Source organism: Vigna angularis, chromosome 1 (assembly GCF_016808095.1).
Source record: "Vigna angularis cultivar LongXiaoDou No.4 chromosome 1, ASM1680809v1, whole genome shotgun sequence".
NCBI classification, from domain to species: Eukaryota; Viridiplantae; Streptophyta; class Magnoliopsida; order Fabales; family Fabaceae; genus Vigna; species Vigna angularis.
This window is the reverse complement of record NC_068970.1, coordinates 43,688,914-43,714,038: the sequence shown is the minus strand read 5'-3', so window position 1 is coordinate 43,714,038 and position 25,125 is coordinate 43,688,914. Positions and strand designations below refer to the sequence as shown.

General features: G+C 29.4%; 3 protein-coding genes across 3 annotated transcripts; 1 reads left to right on the top strand and 2 right to left on the bottom strand.

The window, feature by feature from the left end:
* LOC108319706 (polycomb group protein FERTILIZATION-INDEPENDENT ENDOSPERM) lies at positions 1-4,092 on the bottom strand. Its single transcript, XM_017550932.2, has 13 exons — positions 3,837-4,092; positions 3,683-3,748; positions 3,451-3,573; positions 2,792-2,872; positions 2,625-2,717; positions 2,417-2,492; positions 1,865-1,944; positions 1,718-1,789; positions 1,185-1,244; positions 971-1,067; positions 695-758; positions 356-415; positions 1-261 (listed from the first exon to the last, which is right to left on the bottom strand). Exons 1-13 carry the CDS (start codon positions 4,032-4,034, stop codon positions 192-194), a joined length of 1,140 nt encoding a protein of 379 aa, XP_017406421.1. The 5' UTR covers positions 4,035-4,092; the 3' UTR covers positions 1-191.
* A 4,092-nt stretch (positions 4,093-8,184) lies between these two features.
* LOC108319702 (uncharacterized) lies at positions 8,185-10,292 on the top strand. The gene is made up of 4 exons (XM_017550924.1): positions 8,185-9,003; positions 9,218-9,318; positions 9,395-9,591; positions 9,748-10,292. The coding sequence occupies exons 1-4, from the start codon at positions 8,185-8,187 to the stop codon at positions 10,290-10,292; spliced, it is 1,662 nt and encodes a 553-aa protein (XP_017406413.1).
* Positions 10,293-17,463: 7,171 nt separating this feature from the next.
* On the bottom strand, positions 17,464-17,922 carry LOC108319701 (subtilisin-like protease SBT1.5). The gene has a single exon (XM_017550923.1). The coding sequence runs from the start codon at positions 17,920-17,922 to the stop codon at positions 17,464-17,466; it is 459 nt and encodes a 152-aa protein (XP_017406412.1).
* Positions 17,923-25,125: the final 7,203 nt, after the last annotated feature.

Below are 25,125 nucleotides of genomic sequence, written 5' to 3'. Positions count from 1 at the left end.
TTGTATAAACCGGCAACATGCATGGCTCAATTTTATTTAAACAACGTCAAAGTTCTAATGAGTTCTCAGTTGAACCTTTTACATTATAAGGCTTATCGAACCAAAATAAACAAACAGACAAAGATACACGCAATAAACCATGTTCCTGATTTTTTGACATGCACGTCAGATTGGTATTGCATGTATGCAAGTTAGGTTGAAGAGTTTGAAACATCATCCCAGCGCCATATTGTCCCATCCTCACAGCAACTCAATATAGTACTACAACATAACACACAACAGAGGACTATAGTTAAAAACTACAAGAATATTGCATCAAAAATATGAGAATCATCATCAATATATCAAGCATTACCTTCCATCAAAGGAAGTAGCAGTCTGCCTGATCGGATAGTTTGATTGAGGATGTGACAACCTGAACAAAGTGTGACTAAGCATAAGAACTTTATACAGTAGAAGACCTTTGAATTGAAATAACTATAAAACTTAGGACAATTTTTTAAAGTCTTGTTTGAACTGTTTTTTACAATCAGAATTGGAGTTCATCTCAGAAATTTGCATAATCTTTTTAATGCAAATATTTATTTGCAGATTGTGGAGATGAAACTTCAATTCTGATTGAAAACTACACAAACCATCAATAGAACTTTCTCTAAGTTTTGTTCTTGAAATAATCAGTTGATAGACAACATACTCTGTAGCAAGTACAGGAGGACATGACTGCAATTCCCAAACAAAAATCTTGCCTTCCCTGTTACCTGAAAGACCCAGAAAATAAAAAATGAACATAAAACAAAAGTAAAATCTTGAAATTACAGACTTGCCATCAAAAAGCACTAGTCCAAATTGTCAGAAATATGTATTCAACAAATTGTCCAATTATCCATAGTTACTATCACACTATAGGACTGGAACTGCAGTTGATACAAGAGAAAATAATAAATTTTAAAAAAAAAGCAATCATTCTTACCTACTGTAGCTATGTTGAAATGGAAATCACATGAAAACTTGATGAACCAGATATCACATGCAGGAATGGGGTATTTCTGAAGGACGTCAACTGCACCCTAAAAATCCAGACAAAGCACAAAAAATAATATGAAGCTGATTAAAACTTACATATCATAAAAACAAATGAAAACAGATAATAATAATAATAATAATAATAAATAATTATAACTAACCGTTCCTGTAATTTCTTCCTTCACTGTTGGTTCCCACAACATAATTTCATCATCAACACTCTGGAAACGTAAAATGATCCATTACTCAAGGAATTGGCAAATTAACTATATCAATATGAGGAAAACTCGTTGAAAACTCGATACTATGATTCCTTGTCGAGTGCCCAAAATGAGGACTTGCTCAAAAACCTTCATAACTTCTCGTCTCCCAATTATTAAACTTTTTTAGACAAAGAAACTTCACTGAAGACTATTTCCCACTTAAAATGAGCATCAAGGATAAGTGTAGAAACATCAAATTCAGTAAAGCTACCTCAGCTTGTCTACCAAAGAAAGTCGTTAAAATTTATACCATACAAACTTACACCAAAGTTTTACCATAAATATTTTCAAAATTTAATTTGCTGTTTTAATAAAATAGTATCAGAAACAACTGCTTTACATAAGACACGTGAAGCTGATACTATTTTCACAACAAACATAACATTTAAATTCCACCAGGAAGAGTAGTCTGACACTGAGCAATCACTCACCTTTGAAAGGATAAAATCACCCAACCACCTAGTACAGTCAACATAATTTACATGAACCGAAGCACTGTATACCTGAAAATAGGTATCACTAGAATTAGGAATTATACAAAGATCAATGATATGTACCAAAAATAAATTGTTACTAACAGGATGTTGGACAAATTTTGTTGGGAACTTTGAAGGAAGATCTGTCCATGTGAATGATTTTTCTACATATGTCCAGAAATCTGCATAAACGCAAGGAACATGATGGATTAAAATGAAACGGATAATTATAGAGTTGGTACATTACAATTGACTGAATGTGTAAACAGAAACGGGTATAATGTTCCGCACAAGAATTGTTTACAAATTACAAAAATAATCGCTACTTGCAGCATATGTTATTATGAAACTAATATCAGAGATACAATAAAAAAAAGGTATATCAAATCCATAATAATTGATTATATATAAGATAGGATAGATGGATAAACAGAGGAGATGAAAGATCAAGGAACCCTCAATAGCATTCCTAAAAATATTGACTCTCAATGGTGACATTTAATCCGTGTAGTCAACTCCACCTAGTGGAAAAGGTATCAATTTTATCTTATTTCTTCATTTTCGTTATAACTGATGAAAGAGATATGATTTTTTTCACTCTGCCATCTTTAGTCAGGTACCATCAACAAGCTACCATAAAACAAAATATCTTACCCTTTATAGACCATATTTTTACGGTAGTATCCATGCCACAACTACAAATACGATATATATCCGAAGGATGAAAGTCCTACAGAAAGAAACATAAAATTAGTTGGGCTAATCTCCAAAGTCCAGATATTATAAATATATTATAGCTACGAATAGGTAGGTAAGTAAACAAGAAAAAGGACGAGATACACTGGATGGAGAGTACACTTACAACACTTAGGACTTCATTGCGGTGTGCTCCAGCTCCTGCAAATATCAGGATACATATTCCAGTTTGAGTATTCCACAACCGAAGAGATTCATCCTGATCAACCTTAAATGTCATTATTGAGAAACAAAAGATTTTTTAAATAGTTAAAATTTGTAGAAGCCAATTACTTTGCTTGCAGATATCACAAGTGATGGTTTTAATGTTTGGGTTCTGACTTCATTTATAGAGTTCCCATGGCCAATAAAACTCTGCAGAGAGGAGATGTCATGTTATGTAGCAGAAGGGATTAGAGCACAACCAATATATTTTCAACATTATTGACAAAAAAAAAATACATTCAAAGGCATTTTGCTTGCAGTAATGCCCTAAAAAATCTCAACTAACAATCAACCCTAAGGGCGGGCACATATGAGTAAATAACTTATAAGCTTTGATTCAGTAAGAACTTAAGCACTGGTTCAACAATAAAAAGCTTATCCATGAAGTTAATTGTGAATCACTTTTCGGTTAAGCTTCTTAAAATAAGCGAAGAAGAATGAATAGTGAAGACATGAACCACTTTAATAAGCTCAAACTAAACTCCAACAAGGACACCAATATTTTTTTCTACGAAAACAAAATTCAGAAAAAGTACTTAACCATAAAAATTAAAAGTAAACAGAGCTACCATCAATCAAAGACCACCTTGAAATGCTTTTATACAAAATAAACCGACATAAGCTCCATATAATCTCTTACAATCGCCACCGAAATATAAAAAATCTATAATCACATGTTCAAAAGCTTCATGCAGATTATCACGAGTTCATTACTGTAACCAAAATACCCTGTATATGCTCTCACGGCCAGCATCAATGATTCGGATTATCCCCTTGCTTCCTCCAGCAACAATGAATGGACTCCCCTCATCACTGCATGCCCAACCCACAGTGTAAAAAGACTCATCCTTCTGGTCCACATAAAAACATAAAAAGTGAAACAAACTTTAGAACACATACATATACAAAAAAAAAACAAAGTTAGAGAAAATGGAGACTGAAGAGTCAATGTTGACTTACATCATCGTCCACATAAGACTGCAAAACAGCAATAACCCCTCCTTCAAGGCATTGATAAACAGTAATCTAAGAAGAAGGGGAAAAAACATTAAAAATTGAAACTTTCGGAATGAAATGAAAAAGGGCAGTGGAGAAAAAAAAATAGAGGGTGTACTCTGTTGTCACCAACAGTGACGAAAACGTTGAGGTAACGAGAGTCAAGGAAGTTGAAAGCGACAGCGTATATAGGGCGTTTCCCCTCTTGAAGGCGGTTGGTGATTCTATATTCTTTCTTTTTTGCCGGAGCCAACGATCCCACCACAGGCTCACACCCTAAGCCAAATGTTTTTCCCTTTTTAGCCTCTCCCTCCATCTTGTCTTGTATTTCTCAGTTTTCTCTTTAGGTTTCACACAAAGAAAGATGAGAGAGAAAGATGTAATTTTTCAATTTTTCACACAAAAAATTAAATAAATAGATAATTTTACGGATTATCCCATTAACATTCAATCCGACCCGATTCATCTTAAAATTCTCAATTTTAATTTATATCAAATTAAAAAGTTTAAATTATTTTATATTTGTCTGAATCTAACATCAGATATTATGTTATACTTGACGTCAGATGTCTGGTATCATGTCAGACACTCTTATAAATTTTATATTTTTATAATATCTTTATGATTAAAATAAAAATTATGTTCTACTTAGTAAGTAATGACTAAGAAATGATCCTAATTTTCCATAATTTATACTAAATAAATAATTTTATAGGTTATCTGATTAAGACTTTATTGAATTTCACTTATGTCAAAGAAGTTTATATATTAACTTGTATCATAATTAAATAATTAGGTTTCACATTTATATAAGTTTATCTGAACTTAATAGTAAAATTGAATATTACTTAAGTCATGATTATAAAATTTAGATTTTGATATTGTCAAAATATTTATTATTTTTATAATTGGTAACCTGTAACTAATTAAATATTACATTTCATATAATTCACATTAAATAGATAATTTTAAATATTATCCAAATTCAAATTCACTTGAATTATCCAATTAATACTCAATCCAACCTATCTCATGTTAAAAGTTATCAATCTTTACTTGTATCATGATTAAAAGTTTAGATTATTTAATATTTGTCAATCTCATGCCAAACGTGACACTAGATACTATGTCAATTGGGACAAAATATATCATATCAAATACTACTATAAAATTTAGATTTTCATAATATTTTATGATTAAAATAAAAAGGTTTAATTGCTTTCTTTGTCTCTAATTTGGCTGCAGTGTGTCAAGTTCATCCACCATTTTTAAAAAAATTCAATTTCGTCCAAACATGGTTTAAAAGTGTCAATATCGTCCTGGTAAAATTTGCCTTAATCAAGTCTCTTCCATTAAATAGGCAGAAACGACATTAACTTTTTTTTTATCTCTTCTACTCCTTTGAATACAACAACTTTTTACCAGTAAACTTTTGAATATTTTAACGATTCGTATGTGTGTGTCAGTCATACAATCATAAGTAATAAATTTAAAATAATTTATTAAATAATAATATATTATAATATTCATGGATAAGATTTTTTGTATCGAAGTTGGAAAGAGAAGGTTTAGTCATTGAATTATTGAAAAATGCTTATTCCTCTTTTCAACATCAAACAATTATTGAAAATTGTTAATCCTACCATTAAAAAAATTTATTTTTATCTTTTCTTTAAAAGAATAATATGCTCAAATAGTTATCTCATTACACCATATACATATCTTTTTCTAAAATATAAATACTAAATCTATTTATCTTAAAAAAAATAAATTCACTGAAGTTCTTTTAATTTATATTAACAATACAGTAAACTTCAATTAATAGAATTCAAAGACAAACATTATGTTTAAATTAGAAAAGAAAATAGAGAAATTTTAAATGAACTTTGAATTGAAATTTTCTGACAAATATAGATGATACAATTATGTAAATTGTAAGTATTTTGTTCAATTTTACCTTGGATTTTTCAAAGGATATATTTCAATATATTGAATTTAAATTGATATTATTTTAAATTATTTTATTTTTCATTATTTATTTGATAAGTAAATTCAAATTTAAATATTTTTATTCGGATGAAATATTTCAATTACTAATACATACAATTATTTAAATGTAAAACAATCATAATTAATGTTGTTGAAATTTTTTTCAGTCAACATTTACAAAAATTTCAACAAACTATTGATAAATAATAATATTTGTGTTGATAGTAAAAAAAACTCACTATAGATATTTAAAAAAATGAAAACTTCCAACTAACAATTCATAAAAAAAAGGTTTAATCCTTTTCAACATCCCTATTTATGCAGGTTTGTCTTAGATAGGTCCTCGTTTTCTAAAGTATGTCAAAATGGTCCTTAATTTTGAAAATTGCAATCAATTGAGACATTTCCGTTAAGTTGACTGGACAACGTTAAAAAAATTGATGCGTGGGCTGCTGAGATGACCAAATGGTACTGACGTGACACAGTACTGTTGTTGACCTGGCTTAATGGTGAGTTTTTATATTTAAAAAAGTGAATTTTTTAAATCAAAACGCAATGTTTTGATTTTTAACAGAATAAATGAATGTTACATTAGTTTTATTTAATTTCAATGTTGGGGAATTTGGGATAATTGGGAGAATAGGGTTTTGTCGAGGGTTGGCTTTTGTGGTTGGAATTTGGGGGACAATAGGGTATATCAGTGTTATTTGGTATAGTTGGTGACTAAATAGGTATCGTTTCTAGATTTGCGAGTGATCTATCGGTGTTATTTCGGTAGAATCAGGAAGGTGTTGGCGGTGAAGCACGTGGAAGGCAGTGGCGAAAGTGTTCGAAGTGAACCACCTTTTTCAGGTTAGTAAATGTTCTTTTGATTGAATTTTTTGATGATTTTGTCCTTTATGGTTGTCGTACACTGTTGCATGTTGTATATTGTTTCGTTTTCGATTGCAATGTGGTCCCTCATTATTAAAGTGTTGTTGGATTGTCTTTTTCAGTGGGTTGTGGTTTGTATATATTGTTATTACTTTTTGTTGCTGTCGGTTGCAATATGGTCCCCCATTGTTAAAGTGTTTTCTTACTTTATAGGTTAAAATATAATTGTTGTGTTGTACGTCATGGAAGAAAATTTTGAAGTTGTTTTCCACCATGGTGGAAAGTTCATAAATGAAGGAAAACTTAAGTATGAGGGGGAGAGTACAAGTTTTTCCTTTGACCCAGACATGTGGAGCTATTTCCTTGTAGTCAATGTAGTAAAAGGTCTAGGTTATGATGGGTTTAAGGAATTGTTGTACTGCGTAGGTGGTGGTTCTGTGTTGGAAAATAGGTTGGAACCTTTGTTGGATGACATAGGAGCCATGCACATGATTACCTTAGCCAGGCTTAATGGTGAGGTTCATCTATTTGTTGTTCACAATGTCTCTAAACCTGAGGTGATACATATGTTAGAATATATTCCTCAGAATACAGATGAAGTAGAAGTTGGACCTGTAGGTATGGTTAAGGGTGAAGGTGAAGAGCAAGGTGGGGGTATGGTTGAGGGTCAATGTGAAGAGCAAGGTGGGGGTATGACTGAAAGTGTTGTTGTTTCAGAAGAAAGAGTTGAGGCTGATGATGTTGTTGAAGGAGAAATTCAAACAGAGGTTGGTGGGGGTGAATGTGAAGAGGATAGTGAAAGACAATTTGAGGTGGTTGTCAATGAAGGTGAGAGAGGTCAGTGTGATGGAATGACTGAAAGTGTTGTTGTTTCAGAAGAAAGACTTCAGGATGATGATTTTGTTGAAGGAGAAATTCAAACAGAGGTTGGTGGGGGTGAATGTGAAGAGGATAGTGAAAGACAATTTGAGGTGGCTGTCAATGAAGGTGAGAGAGGTCAGTATGATGGAATGACTAAAATTGTTGTTGTTTCAGAAGAAAGACTTTAGGATAATGTTTTTGTTGAAGGAGAAATTCAAACAGAGGTTGGTGGGGGTGAATGTGAACAGCATAGTGAAAGACAATTTGAGGTGGTTGTAGATGAAGGTGAGAGAGGTCAGTGTGATGGAATGACTGAAACTGTTGTTGTTTCAGAAGAAAGAGTTGAGGCTGATGATGTTGTTGAAGGAGAAATTGAAACACAGGTTGGTGTGGGTGAGGTTGAAGAGGATGCTTGTGATGTTCGTAGCTGGACCAGTAGTGGTGATGATGATGGCAATGATGAGGTTAATTATGACTGTATGGAAGGTCTGGTTGATGTTAATGTTGAGTGTGATTTAGAAGAGGAGGTAGGAGATAGAGTGGCAGATTGGTTTGGTAATGTCCAAGTTGATGTGCAATATGATGAAAGTGATATGGATGATGGAATGAATAGTGATGATGATAGAGGTTTGTCCGATGATGAATGAAAATCTGATGAATTAGACAATGGAGCAAAAAGTGAAGCACAAGATGATGAAGAGGAGGGTTATGGGAAGTTTGTAACCTTCTGTATGCCTAAGACAATGGTAGATTATAAATGGGATGTGGGAACTTATTTTGCTGACAAGCAAGACTTTGTGGATGCCATCAAAACATATGCAATAGAAAATGGTAGAAATATTAAATATATTAAAAATGATAAGCAGAGAATTAGGCTAAAATGTATGGGTGCTAAAGGAGATTGCCCCTGGATGGCATATTGTGCTTATATGGAAGCCATTCATACGTGGCAATTAAGGACTATTGTTGACAACCACAGATGTAGTAGAGAGCACAAATTAAGATTACTTAATGCAAAATGGCTCAATAAGAGGTTGGAAAAAACTGTTAGACAAAATCCCCAAGTAAAGGGAGTGGAAATTCGTGAGAAGATAAATAGAAAATGGAATGTAGGTGTATCTAGATGTATGGCTTATAGGGCAAAGGCCATTGCTTCAGACAATGTTGATGGGTCTTTCAAAGACCAATATAGAAGGATTTATGATTATGCAAATGAGGTTTTAGCTCGTAATCCAGGATCCACAATGAAAGTCAAAGTTGAAGAGAATGTGGATGGAGCCATTTTTAGGAGGTTTTATACATGTCTAAAGGCCTGCAAGGATAGTTTTATGTCCTGCAGGCCAATTATTGGGTTGGATGGTGCTTTTCTGAAAGGAAAATATGGTGGTGAAATGTTAACTATTGTTGGTAGAGACGCAAATGATCAAATGCTACCTCTTGCGTATGCCGTGGTGGAAGTAGAGAACAAGGATACTTGGAGATGGTTCCTTGAACTTCTGGTTGAAGATCTCAGTGGGGAGGAAGTAAGTTCATTATTTACATTCATGTCGGACCAGCAAAAGGTAATGCACATGAGCTATTCCCCGATTATGTTAATTAACTTTCATATTGAAATCATATCTCTAAGAACACTGTCATAATTTGATTCAACAAGGACTACTACAAGTTGTACAAGAAGTGGTGCCTGGAGTTGATCAACATTTCTGTGTTAGGCACTTATACGCTAATTTTAGAAAGAAATTCCCTAAAAAACAACTAAAGCGTTTGATGTGGAAGGCAGCTACAACAACCCATCCACAAGCATGGGAAGCAGAAATGAGAAATATTAAACACCTTAATGATGAGGCTTTCAAATACTTGTTAAAAATCCCTCCCAGGTTTGTATTTAAATTTCTATTGTTAAAAATGTGCCAACTTTTCACAGTAACATTGATGAACATATATATGTTGTAGGTACTGGTCAAGATCAAGATTTAGCAGCAAGCCTCAGTGTGATACTTTGGTTAACAACATGTCAGAGGCTTTCAATAGTGTAATGGTGCATACAAGGTCTAAGCCAATCGTAACCATGTTGGAGGAAATCCGCCTTTACTTGATGAAGAGATGGGCAACTAACAGGACAAAAAGTCAATCACTTTCTGGGAACATTTGTCAAAAATCATGACTAGACTAAAGAAGGAGTCTCAGTTAACTAAATATTGGATACCGTGGTAAGAATGAGGTTTGTTGACTTATGAATTCTTTTAAAATGTGTAAGTGGTTTATGATTATATTGTGTTTCTTGTTTTGATTTTACAACTGGTCAGCCAACAAGATTTTTGAAGTTCGCCATGTGTCCCAAGCTGGTGACAAATTTGTAGTAAATTTAGATGAAAATTTGTGTACATGCAGGAAGTGGGAAATCACTGGCATACCATGTTGCCACACCTTAGCTTCTATGAAATTCCTAAATCTTGATGCAGAGGAATTCATTCCATGTTGCTTTAGGAAATCAACATATGAAGAAACATACTCTTCAATTGTCTATCCAATAAATGGGAACAATCTGTGGGAGATTACCACATATGATGATGTCCTCCCTCCACCAAAAAGAACATTGCCTGGGAGACCAAAGAAGAAGCGAAGGTTGGAGCAATGGGAGTTGGTGAAGGATCACAAAAGAATGAGGAAGGGTGGTTTAAAGAAAAGATGTGACATTTGTAAGGAACTCGGCCACAACAGGACTTCTTCTACCAAAGCAAAACAAACAATTGATGTTAATTCTCAACAAACACAACAAAGTAACCCATCAACTCAACCTTACATGCCATCATCAAATCACGAAGAAGCTGCAGTTGAAGGGGATAAATGAACAAATTTAATGTTTCTTTTTATATCTTTTTGTAATGTCTGTCATTTGAACAACAGTTTGGTAATCTTTTTGTATCAGACAACAATTTGGTAATCTTTTTGTATCAGACAGCAGCTTGGTGATCTTTTTGTATTAGATAGCAGTTTGGTAATCATCAGACAATGTCATTCTGCTTTTAAGAGTCTGTATTTTGATGTTTTATATTGGTTTCTTCACCTCTGCTTATCAATGAAATCAGTAGGTTTCTTCACCTCTGCATATCAATGAAATGAGTCTATATTTTGATGTTTTATATTTGTTGTGCACTTTTGTCCAGATATATTTGTTCTCCATCACGTATGTTTATCTACATATTTGGGCATCAGAAAAATATATGCCTTATTATTGGGTGATGCAAAATTCTTTAAAAAGTGACCCTGAGCAATGCAGATTTTTTTAGACTCATAAAAACACCTCAGATATGCATGACGCAGGTGTATGATAGCAATATATAGACTCATAAAAACATAACAGCTTTAACATAATAACATTATTTACTCATCACATTCCATAACAAAAATATAATTTTTCACTAATAACAAGTTTGACTTTTATTGAAATGGAACAAAGGTACAACACAGTTACAACCCATCAGCCCATTGTCATCAACATTGATTCGCAAATTGTGTTTATTACACATAAAAGAAAAACCAAAAATATCAACACCTTCATCCACTTTTCAACAACCAACAAAGATTTCTGAAACTTAACTAAAATTTTCCTATTACTATCCATTTCTTCACTGTGCACCGAACTTTCTTTCTTTCCTTCACACTTCAAGCATTTTCCCCTTTCCTCTTCCACAACATCATTGAACCATTTGAAGTAGTTGCAACCACCCTCTTCAGCAGCACTCTGTATAAACAACAATCTCTTCTCAAAAACACTTCCACACAATACAAACGTCAAATAAATCATACCTTATACTCCGAGCATCCCCAAAATTTCTTGCAACGATTTTTCAAAATTTTCGCAGTTGCACATCTCAGTCCACAGTAGCAAATCGGTGAACACACATTACGGTTCTCCTTCCGCCACACATTACATGTCGACGAACAACAAGAATGCTCCTTCAACATCGTCTTCGAACAACTACGTTCTTAAACCCACCCACCTGTGTCGAACCAAAATACCCTCAAATAACAACCTCAACAACCTCCAACACGAACCTCGCTCTCGTCACCGAATTTGGGGATTTCTTCAATTTAGGGATTCCTTCATTTAAAACATTCATTTATTCTGTTAAAAATCAAAACGTTGCGTTTTGATTTAAAAATTTCACTTTTTTAAATATAAAAACTCACCATTAAGCCAGGTCAACAACAGTACTGTGCCACGTCAGTACCATTTGGTCATCTCAGCAGCCCACGCATCAATTTTTTTAACGTCGTCCAGCCAAGTTAACAGGAAGGTCTCAATTGATTGCAATTTTCAAAATTAAGGACCATTTTGACACACTTTAGAAAACGAGGACCTATCTGAGACAAACCTGCACAAATAGGGATGTCGAAAAGGATTAAACCTAAAACAAATTAACTTTTTTTTTCATAAGTTCTCGTTTTCTCTCTCTTCGTTTATGTTTTATTTTTATTTACAAAATTTAAATACTATTGAGTTTTTACAAATTTTATTTCTATTTAACTTTATTATAATAATTTTATTAATTTAATATTCTTTTGAAACTGGGTGCGACACAAAAATATATATATACTTTGGTTAGATATATTTACATAATAATATATATTGTTTTTGCCCTTTTATATTAGTAAAATATTGTTTTTTATTTAAAGAAGAATATATATCTACACCTAATAGTTAGGTTGATAAAAAGTGGAGTGGAACATAATGTTATCTTTTTCTTTGTACAGAAGTTTAATTGCTTCTTTGAAATAAAAAGGGTTTAATTGCTTTATTTTGGAAACTAATCATTTTATGTTGTATACATTAACAAAGAGGCTGCATTGCAAAAAAAAAACAGAAGAGAAAAAAAAATTGTCGTTTCTGCCTATTTAACGAAAAGAACTTGATTGAGGTAAATTTTATTGCGTTTAGACAAAATTGACACTTTTAAACCAGGTTTCGACGAAATTGAAACTTTTTTAAAGGGGTGGACGAAATTGACACACTACAGCCAAACCGGGGACAAAGAAAACAATTAAACCAAATAAAAATTATCTACTACTTTTATAATTAGTAAGTAATGACTAATAAATGATTACGATTTTTCATAATTTACATTAAATAGATAATTTTATAGGTTATCTGGTCAATACACAATATAATCTCATTCATGTCAAAAAAGTTTATATCTTAACTTGTATCATAATTAAATAATTAGGTTTTACATTTATAAGTTTGTCTAATCCCTGTTGTGAAGTTAAATATTACTTAAGTCACATGTTATAAAATTTGAATTTTGATATTACCAAAAATATTTATTACATTTTTATAATTGTTATTAAATAGATAATTTTAAATTTTATTCAAATTCAAACACATCTTAATTATCCGATTAATACTAAACCCAACCCTACTAAGGTTAAATATTCTTACTATTTACTTGTATCATGATTAAAAATTTAGGTTATTTTATATTTGTTTGAATATAATTTCAGACGTGACGTTAAATACTATGTTAGACACTCCTCTAAAATTTAAATTTTCATAATATTTTTATGATTAAAATGAAAATTATTTATTACAATTATAATAAGTAAGTAATGACTAATAAATTTTCATAATATTTTTATGATTAAAATGAAAATTATTTATTACAATTATAATTAGTAAGTAATGACTAATAAATTATTCAAGTTTTTATAATTTACATTAAATAGATAATTATATAAGTTATGTAATAAAAATACAATTGAATTTGATTAATGTTAAAAAATTTATTTCTTAACTTCTATCATAATTAAATAATTAAATTTTACATTTATAAGTTTGTCAGAACATAATATCATAAATGATGATGTTAAAATATTACTTAAATCATGTATATAAAATTTGAATTTTGATATCGTCAAAAATATTTTTATAATTTTATAATTGGTAACGAATTACTAATTAAAGATTTTTTTTTATAATTCACATTAAATAGATAAATGTTATCGAAATTCAAACTCACCTTAATTATCCAATGAATACTCAATCCAACCTGACCCATATTAAAAATTCTTAATCATTACATGTATCATGATTAAAAATTTAGTTTATTTTATATTTGTTTACACGTTAGATACTTTTTAGATGTGACATCAAATATTAAGTCAGACATTTTTATAAAATTTAGATTTTCATAATGTCTTTATGATTAAAATGAAACTTATTATTACTTTTATAATTAGTAAGTAATGACTAATAAATTATCACAGTTTTTCATAATTTACATTAAATAGATAATTATATAAGTTATCTTATCAAAACTCAATTAAATATCACTCATGTTAAAAAAAGTCTATATCTTAACTTGTATAATAATTAAATAATTAAGTTTTATATTTATAAATTTGTCTGAACCTAATATTAGACCGTTAAATATTACTTAAGTAATTTTATGAAATTTGGATTTTGATATTATCAAAAATATTTATGATATTTTTATAATTGGTAACCAATTAATAATTAAAGTTTAATTTTTTTATAATTCACATTAAATAAATAATTTTAAATGTTATCCAAATTCAAACTCACATGAATTATCATTATTAATCAATCCAACTGAACCCATGTTAAAAGTTCTTAATCTATACTAGTACATGATTAAAAAATTTGGTTATTTTATATTTGTCTAAATCTTATGTCTAACATGACGTTAAATACTTGTAAGAGGTGATTTAAATAGGGTTGGACAAAAATAACTGATCTATATTGTACTATAGTTAACTATACTATATTATACTTAAAAAACTGATCTACTTTTACTAAAATTTCAGTATATTATTTTATGGTTTAGTTTTTAAAAACTAAACTTATAACAGTTTCGGTTGAGTTAACTGTCAGAAATATATCTACTCTTTTCTCTTCTCTAGTTCTCCTTCAACTGCTTCGTCTTGCCAAGAAAACGTTATTTAATAATAAAATATTAATAAAAGAAACCGTTCACATAAAAAATTAGTAATGAATTTTTTAAGACAAATTTTTTATCACAATATATTTTTTTAAGACAAAATTAGTAATAAAAATAAAATATTTTTTTTAATTTAATTTTATTAAATGATTAAGTAATAGAAATCATAAAAGAAAAAAAGACTATATAAAAAAAATAATACGTTAAATATATTATATTCTTTAACATATTATTAAATATGTAAAAATATGTTAAAAAAACTTTTAATGATATTAAAATGTGTATAAGCGCACACACTAAAATAACTATTTATTTTAAAAATTAACTTACTTTAAAATAAATATCAATATTATTATTTTTAAATGATAGTATTTTACATACTAAAACTAAAATATATTTTTTAACGTTAAATTTTATTAAATGACTATATAATGAAATATCATAAAAAATAGTAATATAACAAAAATAATTAATATTATAAAAATATCAAACGAAAAAAAATTAACAAATGTTTATTAAGACTAGCTTTTCTAGTATCATATTTTATTATACTATAATAATTAATAAATATTAGTTTAATTTTTACATAATAAAATATAAATAATAAATAATTGATTAATAAAACAATTTTTTGAAGCCACAAAATAAATATAAATAAAAAATTATTTAAAATAAAATAAGTAGATACAAAGATAAAATAAATTATATACACATATAAAACAAAAAAATATAAATAAAAAATGAACAAAATAAATATAAAAGTAAAATAATATTCATGACAAAATAAATAAAAATAAAAAAATAAAATAAATAAAATAAATAAATAAATAATAAAATAATTTTCATACACATATAATAATAAAAGAAATATAAATAAAATCGAAAATAATAATATCAAATAATTAAAAAGTTAATTTGTAAGACACTTATGAATAAAATAAAATAAATATTAAAATAAATTTCAATTAAAAAGAACATGTATTGTTATACTATTCAGTTTAAAAATTAGTACAATTCAGTTTAAAAACTAGTACAATTCATTTTAAAATTAATACAATTCAGTTTAAAATTAGTATAGTTAGTAGTTAAGTTTAGTTTATATTGTAGTTTAGTACAATTTAGTATAGTTTAGTTCAGTACAGTTTGATAAAATAAAAAATAGTTCAGTTTGTCTGAACTGTTTTACTGTTTAGTTTAGACAAATTAGTTTTTAGTTCAATATATATTTTAGTAGTACAGTGGAGTTCAGTTCTTTTTGCCCACCCCTAGATTTAAGATATCATCATGCCATACACTACTATAAAATTTAGATTTTGATCATGTCTTTATGATTTTATAATTAGTAAGTAAGGACTAATAAATGATTATGGTATTTCATAATTTATATTAAATAGATAGTTTTATAAGTTATCTGGTCAGGACTCCACTAAATCATACTTTTGTTAAAGGTTTAATGTTTCAGCAAGTCCCCTTTTTCGTCCAGAATTTCAAATAGGTTCCTTATTTATTCGGTGTCTCAATTAAGTCTTTATTTTTGAAAAATTGAATCAAATAGAGGCTTGCCGTCAAATTTGACAAACGTCGTTTAAGAATCCCTTACATGGCATGCTGACAGTAATATTTTAAATGACGTGGCATGGTATATATGATAATTAGATTATTGTGACGTGTAATTTCTAATTTTTGAATTAAAGAATTACAGGAATTGTTGCTTCCACCTCCAGAACCTAATTCCTTTTCCCTTCCTTGTTGTCACCGTAACCCTAGCTGTTGCCACTGTCTCATCAACCATCCACACCACAACCATCAACCTTCTCAACACCAACGCAACTCGTGCAAAAATCGTTGCCGCGAAACCAAATCACCATCATCATCTTCGCCCAACCCGTGCAAAAATCATCACGTGATCAACCCTCTTTGCTCCACTACAGTCTGCAGCCTTTCTAGCGATAACCTGAATATTATGGGTAGTGTTGTTGGAATTGCAGAGGAAATCGACATAATCGTAGGTGGAAATGTCATAGACTAGACCGGGGTTGATGGCCTTCCCCGGGTGAACGTGGCCAAACCCATAATCAAAGACCGAAGAAGCATTCCCAGTGAACTCGTCCAATAAGGTCCCTCCACCTCCTCCATTGTCGTGAGTGTAGGCAGTGGTGACACTAATGCAAAAACAGTGTATAACGTCATGCGTTCAACGTCTAACCAATCAATAGCCAACATTAAAAATGACTAGTTACAATTTTGTAAATAAATGATTATAAAACGTCGTTTAGAATTATAATTCGACATAAAAGGATATAAAACGTTGAATGTCACAGCGTTAGACGTCAAAAGGTTAGTGAATTCAATAAAAATTTGAGTGGGAGATTGAAAATTTATTCACTTTATCTTAGCGCGCGAGACCATCTTCTCTGCTCAAACTTTTCTCGAACGAAGTTTGACGACCATCACATGTAATCTTTCTTTCATTTGATACAAATGCATGTTAATTAACTACTTTAGGTATCATTTTCGTTCGTTTTCATTGATTATTTTCATGTTCTTGTCTTTCATAGGCGCATTATGCTCTCTCTCACTGATGACAACACTTTATTCCGATGAACCCACCTTTTGAAGGATAATTTTCGTTTTCGTTTTGAAGAACTTATTTGTTGAACTTGTTTATTTTTTTTTGTTGAACTTTTTTATTGTTGTTGTTGTTTGGTTGAACTTGTTTGTTGTTGTTGTTTGATTGAACTTGTTTATTGTTTGTTATTGTTATTTTTTGTTGATCCTATATTATCGTTCATAGTTCTGTTTTTCAGGTCTCGTAGAGTTGTAAAAAATGATTACAATTAATTAAAAAAAAATAAAATAAAAATTGGTTAACATCGTATATTGACAAAATTCGACATTAAATTAACGTTGAATTTTTAAATTTGACACCAATTTGACACCAATTTAACGTCTCCGAATATGACGTCGTTCTCGAATTTGACGTGAAAGACCAAAAATATTCGATGTTGTATGTTGTTTTTATACTAGTGTGATGAGAGTAGATCTTATGGCAGCGAGACTCTAGTCAGGGTGAGCCGCTTTCCAAAGAGCAACCAAACCAGAGACATGAGGGCATGCCATAGAGGTGCCGAAGAGTATCTTGAAGTCAGTGGTACGGTGGTCGGAAGGAAGGGAAGAAGGAGGAATGGAAGAAGGCCATGCTGCAAGAATGTTAAATCCATGCGCAATCACATCGGGCTTCAAAATCTCAGGGGAAACCGAATTAGGCCCTCTAGCCGAGAAAGATGCCACCTTTGGTGCTGGCTTAACCCCAACCCTCGTGCCCTTGAATAAAATGGTTGTTGTGGGTGGCGACCATAATTGTGAGGCCAACGAGATGTATCTTCGAATTTGGTCGCCCCTAGCAGCACCGACGGAGGTGGTCGGGAGGACGTGACAGTCACCAACGGTTCCGATGATCACATCGCTGATTGGGGCTAGGTTATTTAGAGAAGTAATAGATTGAGTTCTTGGTTTCATATATTATGATCAAATGTTTGTTGTTGCTTCAACATCAGAGTTCAATTTGTTCTTATTATTTTTTTTTAGCTTAGTTTGTTTCTGGCTTTTAAAGATTGTCAATCGGTGTTGTAGAAATAAGTAACAATGGCGGTGACAGTGTTGATTTAAAGAGTGATTATGATTTTCTTACAAATTTACCTTGGATAAAGAAAAACAAAGTCCTTGACTTTGGGCATACCTCTAGAGGATAAGGATCCTAGAGATAAGGATGATAGGAGAAGGGATGATGATTACGATGAGGATATGATGGAACAAACAAGTAAGGATCCTAGAGATGAAAGTGCTGAAGATGATGATGTTGTAAAGAAAGATCCCAATTTTTTTTGAATTTTTTAATTTTAAAAAACCCAAATCCACATTATTCAACCACGTTAATTAAAAACATAGTCCACCGTGTCACGTCAAGTATACATTAACATCGTTAGGTCCAATTTAATGGTAAGAGTCTAATTAATGTAATTTTTACAAAATAAGAACCCAATTGACACGCCAAAAAAATAAGGGAACCAATTTAATATTTTAACCCAAAATTGTGACCTATGGAATAATTAAGCCAAAATTGTGACCTATCGAATAATTAAGCCTATGTTAAAAAAGTCTTTATCTTATATCATAATTAAATAATTAAGTTTTATATTTATAAGTTTTTTTAACTTGACGATAAATATTATTTAAGTTATGATTATAAAATTTTGATCTTATATTATCAAAAATATTTATTAAATTTTTCAATTTGGTAAATAATGTTTAATTAAAGATTAACTTTTTTTATAATTCATATTAAATAGATAATTTTAAATGTTAAATTCAAACTCACCTTAAAGATAAAAAATTTATATTTTATTTTTGGGTTAAATATGTTTTTAGTCCCTAAACTATTGGCCATTTCTGATTTTCGTTCCTCTTTCAAAGTAAGGTACAATTTGGTCCTCATCCTTTTTGAAACGTTCGTTTTAGTCCTCGAAAACTAAACACTGTTTAAAAATTTGGTCCTCATTTAGCAACAAATGAGGACTAAAACCAAAGTTTCGAGGACTAAAACGAACGTTTCGAAAAGAATGAGGACCAAATTGTACCTTACTTTGAAAGAGGAACGAAAACTAGAAACGACCAATAGTTTAGGAACTAAAAACATATTTAACCCTTTATTTTTAATCAAAATTAAATAATTTAATTAGGTTACATGTTATGAAATTTGGATTTGTATAACTTGAAAAGTTATAATTCAAGTGAAACATAATTCTTTAGTAGAGTAATAGGTTAATAATAAATTTAAATTGTTATATATAAATATATATATATATATATATATATATATATATATATATATATATATATATATTAATCATTATGTAGTAGTGGTAAAATTATATTTTGAAGTTTCAAGAATTTATTAACAAAAAGGATATTTCTTACGTTCTTTTTATCTTTGTAACATGAGTTAGGCACATGATATTAGATATTGTGATAGGTTTGGAATCACATTTGAAGTTTTAGAACTATAGTTCTCTTTGAATTGGATGCCGTTCCTTTGGAGATAGAGGGTGTAGTACATGAGAAAGTCATAACATAGGAGTTAAATAATGGTTTTCGGTAGATTTTCAACATATGAATAAATGGTTCTTTACTAATTTTGAATATTAGTTATCTTATGTTAGTTATATAATTAATATAGATCTAATAATTTAAAAAGCGTGAATTTTTAATATCAATTAAATTTCTAACAAAAATAATTTCCCATGTCAATTGAAAGAATCGTCAATAAAAGACTTCAAAATGTTGTAATATCTATTTCTTTCTCGATTTCTACTATGATTAAAGCTTAGCTACAACTAATTTCCTGGTTAATTATAGTCTTAATTGACATAAAAAGTTTATCTTTTTAATATTTGATTTGTTTTAGTTATTTTTAATATATATTTTCATGCACGTAAACATAATTCGTAAATAAAGATTGTTAAATTTCTATTAATGTTATCATTTTAGCGTAGTTTACTAAAAAGTTAATAATGTATTCAAGTATATAAACAAATGTTTAAGTATACAAATATCATAATCTTAATATTCATACAAAGATAAACAAATATACAATTTATTATAAATAAAACTACACAAATTTAAATGTAAAACATTCTTCAAAAGTTTTATGTTTATCACTCTTAATGTTTAATACTTTATTTTGAGTGGAGATAGATCATTCAAAATCTACATATCACTATGTAAAAAAAAAGTTTTTTATACTTGTTAAAAAAAAATTTATACCAATTTTTGAATAGGTAAAAAACAAGAGTATAGAAAGTGATTGACATTTTTATACTGGTTTTAGAATAGATATAAAAAAACTTCACTTTCTATGCCGATTCTGTTCAGAAAATGGATCGTAATATGCCTTTTTATACCTTATATTCTGAGAACATGTATAAACTGAGACTTTCTATACCTGTTCTAGCTTTTTCCATATTTAATCTATATGTGCTAATATTAATATTCAAACCTGCATAAAATTCATTCCTGAATCAATATTGTTTCTATTATTAACATATCAAAATAGTTTCTAAATGTAATATTTACCTAACAAAGTTCCTAAAACATATTTTCATAACATAATTACAGATAAAGTAGTTTCTCAACTCAAAATGTAATATTGAAACATCTAATTATCTACAAACGGTTAAAAGAAATGCAACCCACTCCTCCCGAACAACCTTTATGACATATTGCTCCATTGGAGATGTGTCATTAAATATCTATACAATGAATAGTTTGAATCAAGTTATAATATTAATGGGTTAAGATCTTAGTTATAAAATGTTCACGTCACCAAATTCAATGAGTCAACAACATTTGTGAATATAATTTTTTGCATGTGTCTCATGACATAATATCCACACTCAAAGCTCTCCAGGGAAGACTACAAATTAAATAAACCCACCACTACAAATTAAATAAACCCACCAGACAATATGTGGGGTGGAGATTTTTCTTTGTGATCTCTTACGCAGCTCTCCTTTTAGCCCAAAGGACATTGTGACCGAAAACCATGAATGCACAAGAAAACAGAACGTCAAAATCCAAACCTGGATAAAAGCTAGAAGATGTCATACTTCCTCATACTCTGAGTAGGCATGTTAACACTTTCACATGCATAAAGTTACAGTCACAAAATGTCATCAAAACCAAAAATTCACTCAAATGTGAAATGCCACCATTAAGTTTAAGAAATATATGCATGAAAGGTTAAAAATCCCTACAATTACCAGGAAGTAATGCAAGAATTCTAAACTATAAACAAATATTTTCATCTAGGTCACCACTTCCACTTCTATTGGTAGTGTGGCACTCCAGTTCATACACTGACAATTGACTACTGCTTGGAAGCATAAGAATAGGCTATAACCCCATCAATCATCAATAATATTCAAACATTCTATGGACGAAATTTAGGCCACGCAACAAAATTGATACAGAAGGCTCCATTGCTAATTTATTATTTACTATATAAGTTTAAGCCCCTCATCACTTATTTACATGCCGGTCAAGTCAAAAATAGTATGTGACTGAATGACTAATGGAATAAGCAGCTAGTAACATCAACAACACACAGTTACAGTATATCAAAATCAAATTCTAAGGTAGCATAGCTATTATACGCTAGGCAATCATACTGTACATTTTTGCTCTAGTGGATATTTTAAAGATAGGGTTAGGCAAAAATAACTTATTTGTAGTGTACTATAGTTAATTATAATATATTATACTTAAAAAAAACTGATCCACTTTTACTAAAAGTTAGTATATTATTTTAGAGTTTAGTTTTTAAAAAATGAACTTATGACAATTTCGGTTCAGTTAACTGTGAGAACTGTATCTACTTTTTTCTCTTCTTTGGTTCCTGTTCAACTGCTTCATCCTGCCAAAAAAACGTTATTTAATAATGAAATATTAATAAAAGAAACTGTTCACATAAAAAATTAATAATGAAACTTTTAAGATAAAATTTTTTATCACAAATTTTTATATTTTTTTATCAATAAATATATATTACTTTTTAAATAATATTATTTTAAGTAATAAAAGTAAAATATTTTTTTTAAATTTAATTTTATTAAATGATTAAGTAATAGAAATCATAAAAGAAAAAAAGACTATATAAAAAAAATACTTTAAATATATTATATTCTTTAACATATTATTAAATATGTAAAAATATGTTAAAAAGACTTTTAATGATATTAAAATGTGTGTAAGCGCACACACTAAAATAACTATTTATTTTAAAAATCAACTTACTTTAAAATAAATATCAATATTATTATTTTTAAAATATATTTTTAACGTTAAATTTTATTAAATGACTATATAATGAAATATCATAAAAAAATAGTAATATAGCAAAAATAATTAATATTATAGAAATATCAAATGGCAAAAAAATTAACAAACGTTTATTAAGAGTAACTTTTCTAGTATCATCTTTTATTATATTATAATAATTAATAAATATTAGTTTAATTTTTACATAATAAAATATAAATAATAAATAATTGATTAATAAACAATTTTATGAGGCAACAAAATAAATATAAATAAAAAATTATTTTAAAATAAAATAAGTAGATAAAAAGATAAAATAAATTATATACACATATAAAACAAAAAAATATAAATAAAAAATTAAAAAAATAAATATAAAAGTAAAATAATATTCATGACAAAATAAATATAAATAAAAAAATAAATAATAAAATAAAATAAAATAAATAAATAATAAAATAATTTCCATACACATATAATAATAAAAGAAATATAAATAAAATAGAAAATAATAATATCAAATAATTAAAAGGTTAATTTGTAAGACACTTATAAATTAAATAAAATAAATATTAAAATAAATTTCAATTAAAAAGAACATGTATTGTTATACTATTCAGTTTAAAAACTAGTACAATTCAGTTTAAAATTAGTATAGTTAGTAGTTCAATTTAGTTTATATTGTAGTTTAATACAATTTAGTATAGTTCAATTCAGTCCAGTTTGATAAAATAAAAAACAGTTCAGTTCAGTTTGTCCGAACTATTTTACAGTTAAGTTTAAACAAATTAGTTTTTAGTTCAGCACAAATTTTAGTAGTAGAATGCAGTTCAATTCTATTTGTCCACCACTATTTAAAAATATATTTATTAGATTTTTCTTGAGCGAGCTCAAAAGCAAAATTTACCCATAATTTTTTCCACACATGCACTATGGTGGGAAATAGATGGTTCCTTTCCTTTATTAAGAATAGAGATCTTTTGAGAGAGAGAAAAAATATGTCCCCAAAGTTAGTCTTTCCCACACCAGTCTAGATTTTCTGCTGAGATTCTTGTACTGTTTTCCTAGTAAAAACTTTAATATACATAATATATATTAAAAAAAAAGAATATTTTAAACATCAAAATTAGTGTCCATAAGTGTATTGTAAAGACTCAATAGAGAGATAACAGCAAAAACTCAACAGAGAATCTAAAATGTTTTCCACACATGCAATTGAGCAATTCAAACTTAAGTCATAAGTTACGCTTGTTAGGTACCAATAGAATCGCACAAGTTCCTGTTAAGTCTATCTTCAGCCAAAGTCAACTACCATATTCTGCTATTCAAACAGAAATAAATTAAAACTAAAACAGCGTAATGCAACAGCCTATAGATTTCTAAAACACACGCTGTTAGATTTGACAATATTTTTATCACTGGCTACAAATCACTTAGGCTCCGTTTGAATCCACCAATGGCAAATGGAATGCACAGAGTGTGAAAATGGGAGTTTGGATGGTGTGATGTGCATGGAAAGTGAGAAAATCAAGAAGGATATATTCAATAAACTTTCTGCACGAAAGTTGAAGAAAGATGACATAATAGATTATGTAGTAAATATTATTTTATTGATATTTACATTCATTTTAAACCCATAATTGATTATAAATTCTGAGAATCGATAATGCTATTTTTATTCATTTTTTTATTATAATGATTACAATAATTAGTAACATAAAATCATCTTGCTTTCTACTTATTTTCACTCTTTCTAATAATTGAGAAAAAATCATTTTCCCCTCTTTTAACTCTCCTTCTTTCTCCTTCTTTCTTTTTTCACTCCCTTACTTTCCAAAACACCATTTCAATTTCTAACTACAGCACATGCTATCACAGGTCTACCGATGCTAAATTCAAACAAGGACGCCACCTATTCCTTCAATCTCTCTCACGCATGCATAATAGAGCCTTTGGGGACTCCAAATCAACGAATTAGTGTGACAGGGGAATAAAAGTGTATGTAAGGAGAAATAAAGGCAGGAAGGAAAATTAAGAGGAATGTCTTTTAGAAGTTTGTTAGAGGAAAAGGGGAGTATAAATAATAACATAATAAGTGGTGAGAGGTTCATCAGATATTTTACTTTTGGGAATAGAGTAGACTTTTTCCAGTGGAAGTGGAAGAAGGGAGGCTTCCTTGGGACATTTACTTGTAATTCTGTTTTACACACTTTACAAAATTAATGAAATACGTATACATTCATTTCTTTGCTACTGTTTGAGTGTTGTGAGAGAGGAGAGTCATCTGTTACGGTTCTCTGCATAAAAAAACCTAACATAGTGAGAACATGAAAACCAAAAGAAATAAACAACCAATAAAAAAATTCACAAACATCACCAGGTTATAAATGCTTCTTTGCATAATAGCAAAATAGACACACAATCAACTAAAGACTGAACAAAAAGCCTTTGGAAAACGCATTTCCCAATTATGATAATAGTTCAACGAGAAAGAAAAATACACAAAACTAAACAAAGGAAGTACGAGTGATAGAGAGATAGAAGACTGACAGGGTCATAGTCGAGTTCGACGGAAGGGCCAATGGAACCCTCGCTCGATAGAAGTTGGCGGAGCCTCGAATGCAAACTCGATCATCTTCCCTCAGTTTCGCTACTTTGAACTGCAGATTTAATTACGATAGAAAAAAAATGCAAAATCTCAAAACGAAAACAATTAGCAAATAACACTTCAAACGATAACAATGACAGAGAATGGAGGAGAATGAAGAAGAGAGAACTGGAAGGAGGGGAAACGAAAAAAAAATTACACAACAGAGGAGAAAAGAAACAAGGAGAAATAGAAAATAA